This window comes from Mustela lutreola, chromosome 11, assembly GCF_030435805.1.
Source record: "Mustela lutreola isolate mMusLut2 chromosome 11, mMusLut2.pri, whole genome shotgun sequence".
In the NCBI taxonomy this organism is placed as follows: Eukaryota; Metazoa; Chordata; class Mammalia; order Carnivora; family Mustelidae; genus Mustela; species Mustela lutreola.
This window is the reverse complement of record NC_081300.1, coordinates 56568543-56591731: the sequence shown is the minus strand read 5'-3', so window position 1 is coordinate 56591731 and position 23189 is coordinate 56568543. Positions and strand designations below refer to the sequence as shown.

The window sequence follows — 23189 nt, the reverse complement described above, 5'->3', positions numbered from 1 at the left end:
CCCTTCCTCCAGTTTGAGATTCAGTAGGTGGGAGGCAGGGGCAAGTGATGCTCATGCCGCTGGTCCAAAGACACTTTCAGAACTGGTTTTTTAGATCCTCATTTCTCAAACCTGGCCACAAACCAAGGTTCCCTGGGGATGCTGTGAGACCCTCCGTAAACTTTCCACTCCAGAATCACCAGGGCTCCTCCCCAGAAATCAACACCAGGAACGGCCACTCCAGGGGATCCTTGGGCATGCTAAATTTTAAGAAGCACAGGTGTGAACACAGCTTGCCATCAATAGGGGCTCAATAACCCCAGGCCCTCCCCAAAGCCACCTAAAGCCACTAAGGAGCGAGATGTCAGCACCAACTACGTGTACATGTGTCTCTTCTCGTTATCTCCCCTTTCCCTTCCATAGTTCCATCCTTAAGAGCAAAGAGAGTGTAAGTGCAGCGACCCTCATCTGCTAGGACCTCCGAACTCACATCACTGATGCCTGAGCATAAAACCCTTTTCTTCTCATGCCTTTTTTCTTTGATTCATCTCACACACTTCCATACCATGATGGGGGTACTAGAGATTCCCAAGGTTGGTGACTAAAGCTTTCCTGCTTCCCACCCAACCCCAGCCCTCCTTATTTTTCTCTGCTGAGTTTTTCAGAGCTACAGAGTAAGCTCGGGCTTCCTGATGACGAAACTGGCAACCACAGCAGGATTTTAGCAGGATTTTAGGAACCCGAGAAGCTGCATCCTCTTAGGATGGAAGGTTTATATGATTTTGCATCTTTTTAAGTGTTTCACTAGTGAGTCTGAAACACATTAGTCATTAAGCCTTTTCTCACTTACAAAACAGACTTTTTAATGTGTTACAGTCATAAAAATAATAACTGAGATATAAAACTTAAGAAAGTTTATGGGAAAGTTGGTTTTTGAAGAGAAGAATCTCAGAATGAAACTGAAGAGCATTGTGTGGTCGCCACCACCCTTAAGAAAAATGTTATACTGCCAAAAAAAAAAAAAAAAAAGAAAACAAAACAATACGTAACTACTTATTAACATGCCTGACCCCTAGCTGAAAACTGTCTTATGATATTTAATTGATACATGCTCATTCTAGAAAACTTAATAAATCCTGAAACAAAAACTGAAAGGAATTCAAAACAGTCCCTCTACCAAAGAGACACATAAAACTTGTCAGTTTCTACAATGTACTATAGTTGCTACAGAACTATCATGGAAAAATCAAATAAAGCCATCAACTTCTATATAATCAACACAGAAAACTTAAATTCTAAAACCAATTTGTCCAAAACTTAAGGCTATGCTTCTTTCATACATGGTTTATTTAATCTGAAGGCATAGATCAGATTACTTATTAAAGGAAAGTTCTCTTAGAATTACTCAAGTTATATACACACTTACCCGTATGTCATGATATGTAAGTAACTTCACTTCCAAAAAGCTGCATAATAACCCTTTGGAAACATGAGAGACTAAAACCTGTAACTTTCCAGATCAGAACAATTTCTTATGCTCAAGCAATAAAAACTTCCCTACATACACATAACACTAAAAATGTTATAGTAATTTCTTGGCATATTTCTTTCATGCTCACTGATTTAAATTTGAAGCATTTTCATCATATGAATTATCAATCTAGTTAAAGCACCATAAAAATGTAAAATTTCATGACTATACTTACTTGGAAAAGAAAAATCATACTGCTAAATAAATCTATTCCCACTTTTTGTAAAGGGTACTTTAATATTTTGTATTTTTAAGTAACCTAGACATAACAGAAAAGTTACAAAAAATATATAGATTTCAAGCTTTACCCACCTTCCCCTAACATTTACATATGACATAACCCTCATAGAATTTCCAAAATTTAGAAATTAAATACTAGTACAGTACTGCTAGCTAAACTATAAACTTTATTCCAATATTGCCTGCTTTCCACAAATATCTTTAACGTATTTTTTAAATAAATTTTTTTCCAGAAGAGTCCCAAATTCACAAGGTTATGTTAAGATTTTATTTATTCCAAATACTGTGGAAGAAACAAAGGGCCAAACCTGTTTGTATTTCTATCTCTGCAAATCAAAGTTTGCTTAAGAGAAAACACATCTATTACAATGTAAAACTAAGCACTTTGTCCTATAATATATATTACAACTCGGCTTTTAAGAAATTGGGTCAAAAAGGAATGACTTGCCAGCTATTTGGCTTCTCACCATGAACAAGAGAAATTCAAACAAAAGTAAAATGATTTAACTTCCTTGAGTCCGCCTCCATTCCTTTTTAACAAAAGTTAATTTTAATGACCATTAAAAGCCTAGAAGGCAGAAAGTGAGCCTCCAATAAGAATACTGGCTTTAAAAATTCCCAGAATATTAACAAATTAGAAATTGCAAAGACAGAGAACCATTTTTAAAATGAAATGTTTATAATAAATAAAGTCCAAGTAAACCACAAACTGAATTCTTTCTTTCTTCCAGTAAGTTTAGCACTCTATTTCTGATCTCTGAAATCCAAACTCCCTATAGTCCATCTCCAGAAATGATTAATTAATAACAATATAAATCCCAAACCCTTCCCAAAGAGGACAGGAGATTGAGAGCACTGCATAAGGGGAAGAGGAAAGTCCCGTGTATATAAATCACAGTCGCACACACACAAAAAAAAGCACCGATCACATAAAATCTCATAATTTAGGCCTTTGGGTGGCCTAAGGAGAACCCCTTGTGAAAAATGTTCATTTCAAAGTCGGGGAAATGCCAGCCAAGTCTAACTTCCTACAATCATCCCTCTCCCCCTCCCTTCCGTGTCAGTTTAATTCAGGTACAATGTGAATGTTGGCAAATAATCGGCATTCACATCAGCATTTTATTCAACCAACTGTGCTTGCCTATTAGATCTAAGACTCTATGCTAAGTGTTCTGCGGGGAACCAAGAAGGGGGAAAAAAAAAAAATACTGACTTTGCCTTCAAGGGGCTTACAATCCATCTCCTCTATCCCTAAACTGATTATCACATCAGGTGTGTCAGGTGAAAAGTAGCCAATTATTTCCATTTCCAGAAGAATCCTAAAAAGAAATGTGTCAAACTTCTAAGAAATAAGAAATCAAAACTTTCCCAGCATACACAAAGAAACTGACTTTTCCAAAGCAGTAGGAGCCCCACACCTATACTATCTAAAATGTAAAGTGGAGAGAAAAAAAACATAATGCCCATCAACATATCTGACTGTTGCACAAACAAAATTTGTCAACTTCAAATATTTACAATTTCAACATTTCAACACAATCTCTCAGATACCGTGCTTCATTCCGCCTTTGCCCACTAACATACCAGGATAACTCGGAAAGCACACCCCAGTTAATGGAATAATAACAAACAAATAGGATGATATATTTCCTCCAAAAGAAAAGAATATGGCTAAATTTTAGTAAAAGTCTCTTTGGGTTTGACAGTTTACATCAGCGTCCCCAAGGACACAGGTCAGTACTACCTAATGCTGAAATCCTTTTTAATGACAAAGAACTGGTGCTTTAAATAAGCTACATAAATATTTGTTTCCATCCCCTTGCACACAACTTAAAAATCCATCCAAACCCCACTTGATAGGCTTAACTTTAAACAAATCCCAGGCAGGGGGTTATGAATGTTAATAAAGAGAAAACCATCACCAAGGCCCGAACTTGGCTTCGAACACTAATGAGTTACAAGTCTCTAAAACTGGTGAGTTGACTACATAATCTGCTCCTAAGAAAGAATGAAGGCCAAAATCTGCATCAATTTTATATCGGACAGCAGTGTACCTGTTTTAAATCCTCTGGAGCACATGCCATTACCAGACAGTTAAGGAAATATTAAACTTAGGGAAAAGGTACTTCTTTATTGAAGTTGACGGTTTGCATTTCACAGTACAGAGCAAACTGCCAACCCCAATATCATTTTCATCTTTGCGGCCAACTGTGGTCAAGAGTCCTGCAGCTCAGCAACACGCAGGACACAGGCATCTGTGGCTCTGTGTATAGAGGACTCGAAGAAAGTAAAAATGTAGGTTTCCAAACACCAGACAGCCAAATGTCTCCAATGTTTTGAATATGCATTTGACAGTGAAAAGCCCCTTCGTCTAAATAAATAAATAAATATTTAAAAGGCCCAACTTACTCAATCCTCCCTAATAAGCACAGAAACCTATTTTGCAACCCAAGTTTATGGCCAAATAGTGTGGGCTTTTCCATACTAAAACAAGCAGCCCAGGACCACCGTTATACGTGGACCTTAATGAAACTAATATATGTAAGAAATTGTACAAATGTGCACGCCTCCGCCGTACATCCACGTTGACAATCTAGAGGTAACCCCTGTAACACGGTGCGGCACTGGGCCCCACGCCAGACCACCACCCCTGGGGTTTACAGGTCCTCTCGGCGAGGGGCTCCTCCAGGCTCCGCACGCCCCCGCGCCCGCTAGCAGACACACGCGCGCGCACCCACACACATACACATGCTCACACTAGCACGCACAGTCCCTCTCCTTCCCACCTGGGACCCGGGACGGCGAGGCTGGGTTAACAAGTTGCCACTGACCGCTGCACTCCGCGGGGGACCGAGGGCGGGTAGGTGGGGCCCGGAGAGTGCAAGGCCGCTTTGGCCCGGGGCCTGGGAGCCTGGACGCTCCCTCCCAGGCTGCCGGGTCCTCCCGCTGGGACCGACGAGGAACGCCCGCCTAGGCTCTTCCGAGCTGTGGCGCGACTATCTGAAAAAGCCGGGGTCACCGGCCCCGAGGGCCTGGGGGCGGCGGCAGGAAGGGCAGGGCGCCGGGCGAACGCCACCACTGGAGCTGCTGCCGAGTCTAGACGATCGCCGCGGGCGCACCCGGGCACCCGCGACCCGGCCTGGCGGCTGCTCCGGGTCATAAGGATCGCGCAGCGCCCACGCTCGGCGGCCCGGGGCTGCGGCGCCGAACTTCAAGCAAAGTTTTCTGCTGTTCCTCTAGGAGCCGGCCGGGGACTCGGAGTGGCAGCGGTCCTCCCCAAGCACGAGCCCAGGCCGCGGAGGGGCGGGGGCGAGACTACAGTCCCGGCTTCGGATCTAGTGCTCGCGGCTCGCCCGCTCAGGCCGCCCAAGTCGCCGGTGCCCGCCCTCCCCGCCGGCCCCTCGCCCAGCGCCGGCTAACGGACAGCAGCTGCGCGGGGCCCGCCGCCCCACCGCCCCGGACCGCTGCCCGCCTCGGGCTCTCCAGGCCCGGGAGCTGCCGGCGTCCCGGGCCCTCGCTCCGGCTCTCGCGTCCCCGGCGGCGGCACAAACGGTCCCACCTACCTGAAAACGTCTCCCCTGCCGCAGTTAGCAAAAGTCCGGCCAAAGTCGCCAAGCACGTCCCAAGACTCCTCATGGTGCCGAGTGCGCGCCGGGCCGCTCCCTGGCAGCGCTGGGTGGGCGCGCGAGGGCAGAAGGCGGACGGGAGCTTGGGTTTCCAGGCAGCCAGAAGAGAAAGGTAAACAGCCAAAAACAGAACCGGAGACCCAAAGTGTCAACAGTTGCAGAAGTCCGAACTCCGGCAGCTCCAGGGGCCCGGGGAGAGGGTCCTGGGTCCTCCTTCCCTGCCGCCTGCCCCACTCGGCGTCTGGCGCGGCTGTGAGAGGGAGCGGAGGGCGCGCCCGCGGAGCCAAAATCCGCCCTCCGTTCCGGCGCCTGCACCCGCCGCCGCTCTCCTTCCCCTGCTCGGGACCCGAGCCGCCGGCGCCGGCCGTGGCCGTGGCCGTGGCGGTGGGCGCGCGCGTCCTGCCCGCAGCCTCTCCGCCGCCAGCCGCGAGCCCAGCCCCGGGGGCGGCGGTGCGCCGATGGCCGAGCCCGCGCCGGCTCTGCGCGGGGCTCTTGCTCCCCGACTGACTGGCGGTGCCCCGCAGGCCGGCAGAAGGGAGCGCCCACGTCACGGCCGCCCGGCGCCGCCGCGGCCCGCTAGAGGGCGTGAGCGCCCAGCCCCGCCGGCCCGCGCCCCGGCGTTCGCTGGCCGCGGCCGCCTCGGGGAGGGAGCTCGACTGGGGGCAGCCGCCACCGCCGCCGCCCGTGCGGCGTCACCCTCGCGGAGAGGAGCAGCGACACCGTATCCACCCTCTCTCTCCCTCCCTCCCTTTCCCAGCCGCGTCTCCTGCTCCGTGCCTGGCTTCCGGGAGGGTGACGGTGTGAGGGCTGCGCCTCAGCCAGAAGTTTGTCCCGGGTCACGAGCCGCTAGGAGTTTGTGCGAGCGGCGGGCGGGACTCGCGGCCTGCGGGCCCCGGGGGCGCGGCCAAGCAGCTCGGTCCCCGGCGCAGGACCGCGCTGTCGCCGAGCAGGGCCGGTTGCGCCCCCGCGTCGCAGGGCCAGCACTCCCCGGCCGCCGCGGAGAAGGCGAGCGGGCAGATCGGGGAGGCTCCGAGGGGCCGCGGACGCAGCGAAGTTGGCAGGCGCCGGGGACGGAGCGGGCGCCCGCGAGCGCCGCGACCCTGCAGCCTGCCCGGCTGGTCCCTAGGCACAGACGCGCCCGTCCCCGGGGGGCCCCGCAGTCGCCAGGCTGTCCCGCGTGGGCCGGAGCGAGCCGCGGGCAATGCCCCGAAGGCGGTGATCACGCCGAAACGAGGCTTTGGACTTAAGCGGTGATTTTTGTCCGAGGTGCCAAGTGTTAGGGAACCGGAGAGGAGGAGGCGGAGGAGGCGGAGGAGGCGTGGGTAATGAATCAAACCACGTCTTGAAATATTTAATTTACCATTTTGTGCTTGGGATGACTATTTTATTAATTTAAAAGCTTCTGGTGCTTCAGTAAGGAGATTCGCTTTATCAAATTACAAAAAGAAAAAAAAAAAGTGATTCTTCTATCTCCCTGAGAGTAAGCACACTGAGCCAGCCCCAAACAGCTGGAGACGCCACTCCTAGCTAAGTAAACGCCATAGAGGGGCTTGGGAAGAGGTGGAATTGGAAACAGAAGTAACTAACGAAAATAACACAGTGTTCCAGCACGGGCAAAGCCACGGGCCAAAAGGCAAACCCACGATGTAGGTGTACTCCAGAGCTCTCCTGCACTGCTTCCACTGAGGGCTTCTAAAGGCCCGCAAAGTACATTGATCCCACGCTGACCTCCACGTGGCTTCCAAAGAACCCCGGAACCAACTGACAAGAACCTCTAAGGGCAAATTTAGGGGCTAGAGGACTTTTGCATTTGGTGTCCCAACCCCAAACTCCCCTTCAGGAATTCCACTTACTGGATCCTTAGGAGAAGTGCTCTTTAGAAGGCTCCATATTAATCATTTATTTCCTAATGATTTTACATCCTCCTACTACGTCTCACAAATATGTACTTGTTGAGCCTTATCTTTAAGCCCAAAATGAACAGTTGACCTATGGAAGAAGGAAGGGAGCCGCATACCTCAAAGGATCAGCAAGTGAGATGGTCCAATCTGCATCCTGGGCTTTGCATTTATTAAAGGCATGTGCGCACTGTGATGGAACCTAACTTTGCCTTTGTTGAAGGCCAATGGAACTTTTATGCTAGCAGATGCATGGAGCATCCGGATAAGGAGGTAAAAGTCAATCTAGTTGCTTTTCTTCTGAGTAACTTTTTTACATTGGGTGAAGTTAATATTAGTGTAGGATTTCCTTTGCAAACTACATTAAGTCGTTCAGCAAATATCTATTAAGGCCATACCAGGCACTACCCGGCTTGCTGAGGTTGTCTTGGGCTGGGCTCCCCCAGAAACAGATCTGGAGGTGAGGATATATGTGCAAGTGATATCTATAAGGGAAATATCCCAGGAAGCAGTACAAGAGGAATTGGGAAGTGAGACAAAGGGGGGGAAATAAAATAAGCCAATATATGTGTATCAATGAGCAGCCCCCCCCCCAGGCAACTGGGACTCACCCCCCTGGGGAGCCTCAGGAAGAAAGTGTGCAACAGCCTTAAAGTGGATTGCTCACAGCCAAGGAATGTGTAAGGTGGCTTGGTGGCGGTTTGGGAGGCAGCTACACTTGTAGCTTTTCTCTGCACCGAGGAGAGAAAGCCCTGCAGAGATTCCAACTACTGCTACCCTGGTAACCTGGAGATACCCTGTCCCTTCTTCCAGTTACTTAAAGCTTAGCTGGAGGGTCAATGCCTTATCTCTGTTTTCTAAACGTTACAATGTTAAGCCTCTCCCCTCTACCCTGCAATCCACATTGCAAGCAGTGGCAGGTTTTACCAAGGGTTCCTTACCTTTCCATTTCTTGATAACTGTTTATTTACTCCCTCTTATGGATAGGTAACTGGCCAAAGCAACTCTGAGCCCAAATAGAAGGCTCCTATTGAAAATGAATGGATTAGACTTTCCCTAAGGAAGGGACGCTGTAGGAATCCTCCCAGTGGGACATTTGCTATCACTTCGTTTTTCAGCAGAAAAGATTTTTTATTTTAGTCAAACCACAGGATACTCATGGCTCTCCAACAGCAGTGACATTTACAGAATGGCTGGTCACAGGGCTTTCAAAGCAGCCCCTAATATTGGTGGGCTTGGGGCAATAGTATACAAATGGAGACACATCATATGTCAATATCTCAAAGTTATTAATCAAGTTAGCATATTATTATGTATGTGTTGTATTTTCCTACTCTGACAAATTTAACAATATTGAAAGATAAGAAAAATGTATGGTTTTTATATGACAAAAGTCAGCAAAATTATCAGACATCTGAATATATCGTTGTGCACATCTAGGTCTTCTATTGATAGTTTGGCTATATGGAGAAGTAATCAAAGCCTAGATGATTCATACATTATTATATATTTATTTTATAAAATTGATTTTGCCCTTTATTTTAGTAAAATCTCTAATATGTTGCTAGAATCAAGATTGTCCCATGATTTGTGTTCTACTGTCAGCAATGATCTGACACTATGCTATTATGTATGGAGAATCCAGTCACGTTTCAGTTTTATTCCTCAGTGGTACAAACAGGTGCTCAGGAGCCTACATATGACTCGTGGTTGCTGTATTCAATGGCACCGATATGGAACATTTCCATTATGACAGAAAGTTTTATTCGATGGCAATGCTAAAAGATTACTGGATTTAGATTACACAAAATCTGAATATATATTTTCATCAAAAATTTCAATTAAAATTTTTTAATCAGAAAAGTAAAATTACCACCCTGTAATTGTTGGAAGTTATTTTCTCCCAAATGGTTCCAATTTATTAAAATATAAATGTAAACTACAGATTATGGTTTTGAAAACCAACACTGAAATAAATAAAAACTATTCATAAAAAGCTTTAAGTTTTTACTTAACTTTTGAAAATTCAATTATACCTTATTAATTTTTTACTAAAGTGGAAACCTATTAGCAATTCTAGCACTCAACATCGACCCTGGGTTGATGCAATCAGTATCATGTTTCACATGTTATATTTGAAGAATAATATTATTTAATTTTACAACATACTCTTCAATCACCATATTCCACTACATGCAAACACTATACTAATGCGTGACTCTTTTTAGAATCATGAATTAGAACACAAAGAGAAGCAAGAAAATTGATTGTTGGCACTACTGGGAAAAAAGGAAAAACTTCTCATTATTTAAGACTGTTTAATATTCTTGCTATCTGAAAGGAAGAACTTGATTTTTAATTAATTTGACTTTTCTTTTAACTAAATGTCTCTGCCACCAAATCACCCACATGCTTAGGAGTGTCCATCTGCTTTGCCAGGGTACAGGGAAAACCACAGTGCTGTTTCAAGGCCATGAGACAAAATTTGTGAAGTTTCTCTGGGGCCTGAACAGAATTGGTTTTGAGATCGGATATTTAGGGTCATGTTTTAAGCTCTCTCATCACTGAGCACCAGAGCCCTAGTGACAGAGGTGACCTTGTGTCCCTTAATAAATTCATTTGTATAGGTTGTGATGCCCAGGGTCCTGGGAGGTACACACCCAGGGTGGGAGCCCACTTTGCTGGGTCTGTAGGCAGAAGTGCCAACTGTCCTTATGCAATGATGATGTCTTTGGTAGCAATTACTCTGTTCATGAAACTTGTCCAAACTGCACTAGAGTCAAAATGTAAATTAAAAAAAAAAAAAGAAGAAGAAGAAGAAAACTGATCTGACCATAACCCATCCCTACCTATCTGAAATGTTATGTTGAATTTGAAGGTTAACCTCATGCACAAAGTTCCTAATCCATACAAAGTATCACGCCCACCAAAAAGCATAGGCAGAATCATTTAAATATTTCCAAGGTCACTTAATTGGAGCCATCATGACCCAGCAGAAAGGGAAAAGAAAAGATTGTCCTTGTTTCTGCTACCCACATTCTCATTTCTAGGCCTTTTGCAATGATTAATTCCCATTTTTTTTAGAAGTGTATTTATATTCTGAAAGTGTATTTTGAGATAAGAAATGTAAATAAGCAAGCTTGTATAGGTTTCCACAATCATGTACTGTATTCTCTTTCATTGATGAAGGGTAGCTTGTCCTAGAGAAAAGGGAAGAATGAAAAGAAGGAAAGAGAGTGGATGCATGGATGAAAGAAGGGAGGGAGGAAGGATGAACAGAGGGAAAGAAGGGGAAGGAGAGCGAGCCAAAGACCGAGAAAGATAGCTCAGACTTCGGAGGCCAACTTGATGGAGTCCCAATGGTGTGATTTAAATTAGTTAATTTCTATTTCCTGGCTAGTGGAAATGGTATCACATGAGAAAGCTCTGTCTGAACTGGCAGACACTGAACAAACCGGATTATTGATGGCACTGATCTCTGGTTAAGCAAGGCTTTAAGCGAACATCACATCAGGATCTCTGCTCCCCTGCTCTCATTTGTCTTTACTGCCTGGGAGCGTTGAGTCAGGGGGCAGTGGGGAGAAACTGCACACAATGATATTCAGTGCCCTGCCCTACACACACACACTCACCATTGTAGTCTACCCTACCTGGTCATGAGGGGAGCAACTTTTCTTCCAGCACTTCACAGGCTCAGTTACTTTGGAATGTGTATTTCATCACATAGCACTTTCTGGTCTCCCAACATCACAAGGAGGGTGAGCACAATACAATAAGATATTTTGAGACACAGAGAGGGAGAGACCACATTCACGTAACTTCTATAAAAGATATTGTTGTAATTGTTCTACGCTATTATTGTTAATCTCTTCCTGGGCCCAATTTATAAATTACATTTTTAAGAAAGGTATGTATATATAGAAAAAAACATAGTACACATAGGATTCAGTACCATCTGTGGTTTCAGCCATGCATGGGGGCCTTGAAAGGTATTCCCATTCCTGGAAGGTAAAGGGTTGGGGGAGACTACCATACCTGAAACCAGAGAATGAGAGGAAAATGAGGAACACATCATTAGTTTTCCACAGAGGTCAGAAGGAACCCGGTTTTTCAAACTTTCACCAGTGAAGCCCTGTTCTCACCTGAGCAGAAGAAGAATGAATAGGGGCAAGTGCTCTTTTCTGTAAGTGTTTATATCCTACCTAAGGTCAGAACCTGTCACTGACAAAAGGCAAAGCTCATCCAAGCACACTTCAAAGCCACTTTTGTATAAAGGCTTAAATCACTAGGATAAATTTTTAGATGCCCCAGGAATTCCTTCTCATGGCCTAATTAAAAGGGGAGAAGTAATAGGTTTTAGTTCTTTGCTTTGCCCACTATACCCTGGGAATATAAATTAATCTCCTGAAATGTTGATACTAGGGCAATGCATTTGCATATTCTTTTTAAAAACCTTAAACCTCACACTATTAGTCTGTGTGACATTGAGCAAGTCATTTAACCTTCCTGTGTCTCAGCTTCCTTATCAGTAAAATGAAGGTAATAATTGTGACCATTTCACAGAGTTATGAGAATTAAATGAGATAATAATGGAAAGCATTTAATACAGTTCCTGCTGCCTTATTAGTGACATGTAAGTTCTTATTATTAACCACTGATTTCAAAATCAAATACTAAAGAGAGTCTAGATGCGCAGGGTTCTATGCTGGGGTTCTGTAGGGAGGCATGGGATAGAAATATCTAACTGGGCCCAGATCCCAGTTAGATGGGAAGACCTTCAACAGATATTCCTGTCCCTTCTCACCAGGCTCTTCTTTGGGGGCATAACTATGACTATATCAGCTGCCAGATCCCACAGCAGATTATATGCAATAAAACTACATGGTTTATTGTGGTAGGCTCTTCCGGTTTGCTCCTCTGCAAAATGAGAAGAGTAGCTCTGTCTTGTCTACCCCATTGCATTGTAAGAGAATGGATGTCCCCATGCATGAATGTTTTTTACAAACAAGCCCCTCCATGAATGAACTTAATGAACTTTTATTATGTAGCTCTTCTAGGCCATTTACCATGTGGGGCTGAAAGGTCACAATTTGCAAATAGGTCATTTTTTTTTTTTAAATCTGTTTCTGTTTGGAACTTCTTTTACCTTTCCACTATTTTAGATAAAATAGGTAAGTAGGTTGATTTTCTCGAAAAAATTCCCCACTTAGTCATGAGGTCCATAGCAAGATGGATCTTATCCGGTGATCTCAATATACTAGAAGATGTCATTTTTCCAGCGATGTCCAAATTGGAGTCCCCAGAATAGTAGAAATAGGAAGTGACCTGCTGGAGAATCTCTGGAACGGTCTGATGTCTGTCGCCTCCGTGGGGTTTTTTGTACACTGCACAGGGAGTGATACCTCTTAAGATGACTTCCCTGCTCTGTGTCTGCAGGACACTATACTGAGGGGCCCTTTGGGGAAACAGGTCAGGCGGTGCCCTTTCCTTCCATTGCTGCATCCTGCAGGAGGGGAAACTGCCCACACCGAAACAGAAACACCCTTCTGACCAGAATAGTTTGTCAGCCCTGCTCCCTGCCACTTTCCACCCCCCACCCCGCTCCTGGATAGGAGAGCCAGCGGTAGGCTCTTTCCTGTCTGGAAGCTGGGCTCTCTCTACATCACCAGCAGCCCGGGTCAGCATTAGTCTCCGTAAGCACCCTCCCACATGCAAAGCAAGGGTTGTTTTCAGGCTGGTTCCCTGGATATGGAAAAAGACAAAGAAACAACCCGATTTAGGAGAATTTCATCAGAGTCCTCCAGCAATCACTATCCAGTCACTCTACTTCTTCTGTTTAATTCACCGAGAAGTCCTAGAAGAAAACGTTTTCCGCGATCTCTTTTTGGAGCTGGGAAGCATCACAGGTCCGCTAGCTCCCTTGGAGAGGAGAGTGTGAAATGACACTTTGCCGCCTGAACCATGGTCAGTTCAAAGACACAGGCTTCAGCCCACCACGCAGCAGCTACTTTCCACATGGAGATTCATTAAAGGAGAGAGTGACTGTCTTCCTGTCCCTCTCATCTCCCCAGAGGCTTTGAACTAATGCTTTATATTAGTTCTTGTGCCTTTGTATAAGATAACTGTTTTTCTCAGAACACAGTCTGGAGGTTAGTGAGATTTTCCAAAACTTGAGGTGGAAATCATGACTCTATCCTGTTCCCATGGATCCTTATTTCCTTTTTATTTCACTTTCTTTACAACAAATCCTTTGAAGTCAATAGGTATGTTCCTTAAAGCTCTGCTTGACTAATACTATTAAGAAATGTTATGCCAACAGTGACAGTCCTACCTCAGATTAAATTATTGCAACAATGGAGTCCTAGGTCCTGTGATCTGTAATAAGGCTGAGTTTCCCGTAGAATATGAAAAAAAAAAAAAACATTTCACTGCTAACATCAAAGAAAAGATCATCTTTACTTTTCTCTTCATCTTAGATATTTTAAAATTTCCAAATGTTGCATTTTGAATTGAAGATTTCTAGACAGTCATTACTGTCAAGTTGAGACAAGCCTTAGAGGAAAACATTCAGACTTATTTCAGTATGATTTGAGGGGCTAACATTTACTGAAGGCTTACTATGAACAAAGCCTTCTCCTAGGGCATTAAAGCTCTGAAAGACAGATATGTTCATCATGCCTATTTTAGAGATGGGGTAACTGAGGACTAAAGTAGAGTGACTTAGATCTTATAAAGATAAGAATAAAATTAGGCAATGGTTACCAAGCTACTAACTGGAAGAGATGCAATTTATGGGCAAATATTCTAATTTCAGGAGTTCCTTTTCCTGACCACTCTGCCACATTTCCATCTGCATCCTTGTCTTTTTTTTCTGACCATAAATTCCTCATCAGATTGTCTAACTTGCCATTTTTTGGCCACACCCTGCACCAATCTTTGTTTATATGATGATCCAGAAGCTTCAATCTAAGTGTTACCTACTCTTAAAGGATGTAAAGTTAAGATTACAGCCATTGGTGGATAATAGAAAACCCAACCAACACTGTCATATAGAATAATGGCTGAAGGTATGAGGCTAAAGGAATGAGTAGCACACTGCCCAAGTTCAAATTTCAACTTCTGCACTCACTGAGTACCTTGGGTAAATTATTCAACTTTCTCTGGCTCAGTTTGCTCATCTCAAAATGGAGTAACAATGGTGCTCACTCTTTTAAGTTCTTAAGAGGATTAACTATGAATTTAAATCAACTGCTAAGAAAATGTTAATAAAATAAGTCACCATAATCTAGTTTCTCACGTAAGGGTAGGGAACTCGGGTAGGACAGCTGTACCACTGTGTCACTGAGGACCCCGGTTCCTGCCATCATACTGTTCATTCTCAGCCTTGCAAAACATAAGTGTTGCCCTCTGCATTCCAGGCAGAAAGAAAGAGGAAAGGCAGAAAAAAAGAAAGAAGACTGACCTCTAATTCCACCCAAAAGACCCAGCTCATATCCTACCTACATGTCTGTCCTAGTTACCAACTTCAAGGACATGACTTATATTATTCCTTTGGAATTATTTTATGGTTCTTTCTGCTAGGAACCATACTTTTTACACGGTTGGTTTTATCTTAGCCTTCAGGTTGCCGTTAATGCCTTTCCTATGGAAAGCAATCTCTAACCACCCCAGTAAATACAGGCCTCTCCTCTTATCCTTTTATGGAGCACTTTGTTTATTTCCTTCAAAATGCTTCATTCAATCAGCAAGGTTAAATGGATGATATTTTTTATATTGCCAACAAGCAGGGCTTTCTCCTTGCTACAGTACTATGACCCCTACTAAGAGGACAGAATGGTATCACTTCAGGAAAGAGGAGGATATACTGTGGAAATTCATGTCAAAAAGAACAGGAGGTGGAGAGCCATCCCTTCCTGCCACAGCGAAACGCTAGAATTAAAAAGGACCTGAAAGTAAAGAGAAGGGGTCAGACATCAAGACAGAGGTCCCCAAGAATGCTGGGGTCAATGGCCCAATTTCAGAGAATAGTCTGAGAAGATGGCATACCTCTCATAAAAATCTCACATTTACCATGGCGCTAATCTAAGTGAGTCAGCCACAATCATTCAGTGGGCACACAGCAATGTACCTCAATTTTGATGAATGAATGAATGAATGAATGGTTTTGAATGACAAATTTTGACAGGATGTGCTTATCTTGTATTTTCATGGGGTTTGAGAGCTCGGGCTCACTTACAGTATAGCTACGATGTGATGTTTCATTTCCTCAAAAGATGATGACTCCTTCAGGGCAGGAATTGTGTTTTTCCTTTTTTTCATCTTCTTTTGGGTACTCCCTAGGTCTTTGTTAATTGATTGAATTTGGTGCTGAAGATTAAAAAAAAAATGACAGATTTAGAAAGAAACAAAGGATGATATGTCCCAAAGTTACCTGTATTTTTTCTTCAGCAGAAAAGAGCGATCATAGTAGATACTGTCTGTTCACATCAGGTTTCACTGCTCCTTTAATAGAGAGGAATGGTCACGAAGGTAATAAGATTCCCAGAGGACAACTAAGATAAGAAAATCAGTATTTAACCTTACAAAATAAGGCTTTGTGCTTAAATAATGGCTTATGTCATCTGCATCCTTACCAGGAAATCTAATTTGATGTCTTAAAATCTCAGTTAAATTTCTAGGTTTCATTTTGTTTCTCTAACCATAGATTTACTTGGAATTGTTTTTAACTGTTGGATTGACAGAAGCCAGGATCTTCTATTCCTGTCAAATACCCTCATTTTTGTCAAATTGTGTAGACATTTTCTGTTTCCAGAATCAACTCTAGTGCTCTTTTGTCTCCTTGTCCTTTGTTCATTCAAATAACTCCATGAGGCCACATGGCACACAGAAGCTGTGGGCCTATTTCCACCCCTTGCTGCCAGGGGGACCTCTGTGCATGTCCCGCCCCCCACCCCCCACTATCCTAGGTTTCCATTCAGGTAAAAGAACCAACAATATCTGTCCAAATTGACTTATGAAAGTATCAGGAGGATGAAATGAAATTTATGTGAAACACTTTATATACTGTAAAGTGATCTACAGATGAGTTTTATTGTATCTCCCCCCTCCACCTATGTGAAAAAAGAAAGAAAATTATTGTGTCTTATAAATAGCATCATGAGCTTATATCTCATTTCCTTTTTACAGGAAAAGATACTGAGAGCAGAAAGGCCAACAGACTAATCAGTGCTTTGGGTTAAAGATGTTATATCAAACCCACACTTTTATTTTTGCCTCTTCCTGAAAGCCCCCAAAAACGATATTGATAATAAAGAAACAAAAAAAAAAAGGAATGAAGCCACAAAGACAGTAAATGAGAGATAATGCAACAGCAACTAAATTTTGAAAATGGAAAAGCAGGAAGAAGACTGGCAACTTATCCAGCAAGACAAGGGAAAACTAATCCTAACTGGCATTTGAGAAACGTGAGAAGCTCCCTGATCTATACCGCTAAAGACCCAAAAGTTTCAGGAAGTGTGGTCTACGTGGCTACAAACAGAAGGATTGGTTAAGTTTGTTTAAATGTAATTAACAGCCCCCTAATCAAGTCATCCTTTCTTCACATGGCTAGCTGACTGCCTCTGATCTGCTCTGGCTAAAGGCTAGAGGTTAATGCCATGGCCAAGTCATGACAAACAGTGTCTGTACTGCTTCCGGACATCAGGTTCAACTTAGGGTGGGAATTACCATGTTGAAGAAGGAGTTTAAGTGATAGTATAAGGAATGAATGTTGAAAGCCCTTTTTCCCACTCAGCTTCCAGAACATTCACAACCAGGATTTTACTCTCCAGATAAAAGATGGCAAGATTCTTCTTTGAGGACTCTGACTAGACCAAGAGAAAAGACATAGATTCTGCCATTGAGGTTCCTGCACTGAAACCATACAAGTAGCTAAATAAATATGACAAGGTTCACCCACATTCTTAGAACTTCCTGTCAGCTTCATAAACCCCCCTTTTTTCTTTTGTCTGTCTAGAGATCTACTGAGGTATAGTTACAACAATAAAATAATGCCCCACTTTTCTTTCTTTCTTTTCTTTCTTTCTTTTTTTTTTTTTTTTTTTTTTGCAGGATTTAAATGGCTTATTTCACTGTCAGTTTTACAAGTCACCGAGGTTGGGTAAAGCCATGTAGTAAATTAAGTCTCAAACACTTTTGTCCAGTGACAACCTGATTAGCAAGGCCCTGTTATGGAGCAGGGGCCAGTGGAGGGCATCCCAGGAACCACAGCACATGTACCAGTGTTAAGAACCCCTTCCCAGAAGCATCAGGTAGGACTTCAATGCCCCAGTTTTAGATATGAGCAGACAACCAGAAAGCTGAGGAAAACATCTAATATGAAACATCATATAAGTAATAAACAGAAGAAAAAAAAAAACAGTTATTGGTTAGAGATATGAAAAGTTAAAAAAAAATTAATAACATCCTTTGTGCAATGAAATAGAACCTCTTTAAGATAAGAACAGGATGTTATAGAAAAGGACTGTTCAGAAGACAAAAATGAATATCTAGAAATTAAAAATATAATAGCAGAAATTAAAAATTCAGTTGGAAGTATGGAACATAAAGTTAATTAATTTACTTACTAAAGTAGAATGAATTTAATTCCTATTGAAAAACAACAAAAAGACAGGGAGATGAAATATAGGAAAGAAAAGAATGAGAAAATCAAATTAGGCCCAAAATATTTATCATCCAGAAAATGAAGTTCCAAAGGGAAAGACAAGAGAAAACAGTGGGAAAGAAATAATTGGGAAATAAACCAAGAAAATTTCCTAGAAATGAAGGGCATGGCTCTCCAGATTGAAAGAGCCCTTTGAGTGCCCAGCATAACTGAGGGAAATAGACCCAGCCCAAGGCACATGATTGTGCAATTTCAGAACAGTGAGACAAAGAAAAGATTCCACAAGCTTCCAGAAAGGAAAAAAATGGCTTCAGGAAACGATTGTGAAAGGGAATGACATCAACTTCTCAGTAGCACTCAGAAGGCTGGAAAACAATAGAACAAAGCCTTCAAAATTCTGAAGGGCAATTATTTCCCTTCTGGAATTGTATTCTCAGCCATCGTACAATAAAGTGTGAGGGTGAAATTAAAATATGTTCAAATATGCAGTTTCAGAACAATTAACTCCTTCCAAGAAAGCTACTGACAGCGAACCAGGATGTAAAAGGGCATAAAATGGGGTGCGTGGATGGCTCAGTCCTTTTAAGCGTCAGACTCTTGATTTTCTACACAAGTCATGATCTCAGGGTTGTGAGATCTAGCCCCACAACAAGCTGCATGTGGGGCTTCATGCTGGGGGTGGAGCCTGCTTAAGATTCTCTCTGCTCATCTGCCCACCCCATAAATAAATAAATAAATAAATAAATAGGCATAGAACTTGAGATACAAGGTATTCAACACAGGAAAGACAGAATTTTCAGAATTATAGTGTAGGGAGAAGTCAGGGTGACCGCTGTGCCAAAGACCGAGGAAGACTGGACTGAGTCAGCAGGTCCACAAGAGATAATCTCCAGGAGATGAACTTACTACTTTAAAATGTCTAAACATACTGAGAGGAGGTTCTATATTTGTAGGTAGAGTTTGGAATACATTGGTGATAGAAATTAGATAGTTGGAAAATTAAGCCAGCAAGAAGCAAGTCTATTATTAATTACAAAAACTTAGGAACAAGAAGAAATATGATCATAGGATACAACATGTCTCAGCTGTGAATGGCATTTGGTTGTTATAATGTTAACAAGTACTTACCTGACCAAAATGAGGATGTAAGTGTATTCAGAGGATGGGAGCACAGAAGTGTGGCTGTTCTACTGTAAAGGAGCAAGGGGGTGATTGTAGTGAGGGGTGATAAGGAGAGAGAGCTGAATCTTTATGCTCCAAGGTGGGCAACCAATAGCAAAGTCTTAAATTAGCAGTACATAAACATGATATTTGGATATATGAACTTATATATCAAAAGAAATTATCAAGAGTCAAAAGAGATTGCCCCTAAGAACAGGAAGTGTGTGTGTGTGTGTGTGTGTGTGTGTGTGAATATATGTGTGTGTGTTGTCATAATGGGTTCATCATGACAGATTCTGTGCCTCTATAACTGTAATAGATATAAATTAAATATAATAAAATAAATTTCTCAAAAGGTCAACTTAATTGCCAAGCTACATTTTTGTTACAGGGGACAACATTATAGTTTCTCAACCCTAATTTGTTCTTTGCTCCTTGGATTATACAATTTACCTCATTTCTGAGCATTTGAGACACTGAATTTACAAATAGGTAACAGCTAGACCAAAGACTAAAAACAAAACTCTGACCCACAATCTGCAGCAACAATTCCAGGAAACCAACCCATTGCCTACAGTACCCAGCCCAGAGAGCCAACCCGCTATATATAAGTCAAACTTGTAGAAAATCAGACCATTACCACTTGTAACAATTGACCCCAAATGGCCAGTACTTGATTAATAACTGACAACTACTCTAATTTTTGTCCCTACTTCCAACTAGGACCAACGAATGAAAGCCAAATTCTTACCCTTACTCAATCACTAAGGATGTCTCTTTTCTAGTTAATCCACTTCCAGCTGCCCCATGCCATGATGGTCCAAGCAGAGCAAACCTGAGGCCATCTTTATTTTCCACCCTAAAGCTTTCCTGTTCCTTTACCTGCCTTGAGTCTTAGGCAAACGCAGGTGATGGCACCTGACACTCTTGCTGTAGCAAGATCTTAGTAAATACCCTTTGTTTTCTTTGGTTGGTCTTCATTTGTTTCCACACACTATTTTGAGGCATTGCAAATTTTCAAAGACTGCAAATAATTTTATTTGTCAAGAATTAATACCTACTTGACATTGCCCTTAGCAACATGTTTCCAGTATATCTCTTTAGGCAAGGGAAACAAAGCAAAACTAAACTCATAAGACCACACCAAAATAAAAAAAAAGCACAGCAGAAGAAACCATAAACAAAATAAAAAGGCAACCTACTGAATGGGAAAAGATATTTGCAAATGATGTATCTGATAAGGGATTAATATCCAAAATATCCAAAACATCCAACTAAACAACAAAAAACTACAACTAGTCTGATTAAAAATGGGTAGAGGGCTTGAATAGACATTTTTTCCAAAGAAGACATACAGATGGTCAACAGACACATGAAAAGATGCTCAACATCACTAGTCATCAGGGAAATGCAAATCAAAACCATAATGAGATATCACCTTATACCTGTTAGAATAGCTAGAATTGAAAAAACAAGAAATAACAAGTGTTGGAGAGGATGTGGAGAAAAAGGAATGCTCATGCACTGTTGGTGAGAATAAAGTTTGGTACAGCTGCTATAGAAAACAGCATGGAAGTTCCTCAAAAAATTAAATACAGGAATATCATATAATTCCATTACTGGTATTTTCCCAAAGAAAATGAAAACACTAATTTAAAGAGATATGCACCCCTATGTTTACTGCATCATTATTTACAACAGCAAAGATGTGAAAGCAACACAAGTGTCCTCTGACAGATGAGTGGATAAAGAAGATGTGACATATACGCATACATAGATATCCAATGGAATATTACTCGGCCATAAAAAAGAATGAAATTTTTGCCATTTGCAACAACATGATGAGCCTAGAGGATATTACGCTTAGTGAAATAAGTCAGACAGAGGACACATACCACATGATTTCACTTATATATGGAATCTAAAAAACAAATGGAGGCCATCTCATAAATAAAGAGAATGAAATTGTGATTGTCAGAGGGAAGGGGGATGGGAGAATGGGTAAAATAGGTAAAGGAGATTAGGAGGTACAAACTTCCAGTAATCAAATAAATAAGTCCTGGAGATGAAAAGAGCAGCACAGGGAATATAGTAAACTGGTGGGGAATGGGGGTGACCCTTGTGGGCATGGCATGACACGTGGAGTTTTAGGCCACTGTGTTGTCTACTTGAAGCTAGTGTGGCTCTGTGTGTCAACTATACTTCACTATTAATTAATTAATTAATTAAATATTCTAGGAAAAACAGTAAATCTCTGATGTATCCCAAAGACCTATAATGATTGTTCAATGAATACCTATTGAATTAATAAACGATGAAAGGTCATGTATCCCTGAAAAAAGAAAAAGAATTAATGTCAGCTAACCAACAATCAAGTTCAAAAAGTCTTCATAATTTTTTGACAAGTTCTTAAATTTATTCACTTACATATTGTACTCCATTTCCACATGTCAAGCACTGCGCTGGGTTTTATGCATTCTCGAAGATACGAAGATGAATTAGTTAAGTTGATATTTTCACTTAATTGGATTTAGTAATTTTAGAGTTACTTAAATTCAGACAAAGTTATCTCAAACTTGGATAAGTCAATTAAATCTGTACCCATGCTTTTCAGCAAATGAACATAAATTTAAAAAGCAATCTGCCGGGGCACCTGGGTGGCTCAGTGGGTTAAGCCTCTGCCTTCAGCTCAGGTCAGGATCCCAGGGTCCAGGGATCAAGCCCAGCATCGAGCCCCGCATTGGGTTCTCTGCCCAGCGGGGAGCCAGCTTCCCTCTCTCTCTGCCTGCCTACTTATGATCTCTCTATCAAATAAATAAATAAAATCTTAAAAAAAAAAAAAAAGCAAGCTGCCAAAAACAGATCAAGTTAGTGTTCTACTTTTATACTTTTTTATTTTACTTTTATTTTCCCTCAAATTGCCCGATTTAAATTTTCTTACTTAACTGTCTTGGCATGTGTCTAAAATGTGTTTTTTTAACACCCTTGAAATCTCCTCTTATGTTTGCTAATACAAATATAAATGTTAAATGTCATTTACACACATCTTCCTTTTTGTGCTTTAGAATTGAATTGCAGATGTTCTATTAAGGGGCACATATATGATTATGGAAAATTATTCTATTGAAAATAACAGTAGTTTTTATAATGATGTAAATCTGAGAAAGCAAAAGAAATTGAGGTTGGAAAAAACAGATGTATTCACTAAAAAACTACTGTGTGCACATGGCAAACTAGTTTTTAGCAAGATTCAAATAATGCAATCAGTGGGAACTTGACTAGTCCATGGAGTTGTGAAAGGCATGTGGGACGTACGAATAATAGCTGGAAATTTGTTGTGGACACGAGGCTATTAAGCTTGTCTCCTGCTGCATTCAATATGGTAGTAAAAACTATTATTAAATAACTGATTTTATAGCAACTGTTAAAATTATTTGGCCAAAGTATAAATTAAAGTTTATGACGGATGCAAATGTATGTCTTAAAATGTAAAATACTAATTTAGGTTCCTTTCCCATTTTAAAAATAACCACTCAGACGAGAGAACAGTGATTACCAAAATAAGAGCAAATTAATAAGGCTGCCAGGAAGGCTTCACAAAAGTCTGAAACATTAAATGTGACTTTGCTTTTCAAACCCAGAGTCCCACAATTATCAAGGATCTCTTCCCTAGCTGAGTGCACAGAACTCACATTAGCAGTAATGGGGTTGACACACATGAACTCCTGAGGACTGATTAAGGGGACGCAAATGATGGGTCTGATCCCCAGACCCTCCCATGACACAGGCAGATGTGTGGAGGGTCACTGGACCCCTGCTACCTCTGGAGGGGTAGAATTGTAACTGATTAACCAAGTGGTGTTGGTTAACCTTTTAGCCTTTATTTGTACCTAAGCAGTCCCTGAAACAAGACTTAGCCATTTATAAAAGACAATATTCTTTAGCAAATGAAAGGTCTCACTGAATGTATCTTTCTGTGTATCACTGAAGCTTTGCAGAAATGACAGATTCTCAGGCCCTACCCTGTATTTTCCCTCTGGGAGGCTGCAGGCTGGGTGTGGTATTTGCTCAAGCTCTGGAAGGGAGGGGAG

General features: G+C 42.1%; 1 protein-coding gene across 8 annotated transcripts in view; it reads right to left on the bottom strand.

Annotated features, from left to right (window-relative positions):
• The window catches only part of PTPRM (protein tyrosine phosphatase receptor type M), a 787430-nt gene extending 781557 nt beyond the window's left edge, over positions 1–5873 (bottom strand). For 7 of the 8 annotated variants that reach the window (XM_059139376.1, XM_059139377.1, XM_059139383.1 and 4 more), the window contains exon 1: positions 5314–5873. In XM_059139376.1, the coding sequence (XP_058995359.1) occupies positions 5314–5386 (73 nt within the window). In that variant the 5' untranslated portion in view covers positions 5387–5873. The remainder of the gene's footprint in view (positions 1–5313) is intronic. The other variant, XM_059139382.1, reaches the window with a different exon arrangement.
• Between the last annotated feature and the right edge of the window lie 17316 nt (positions 5874–23189).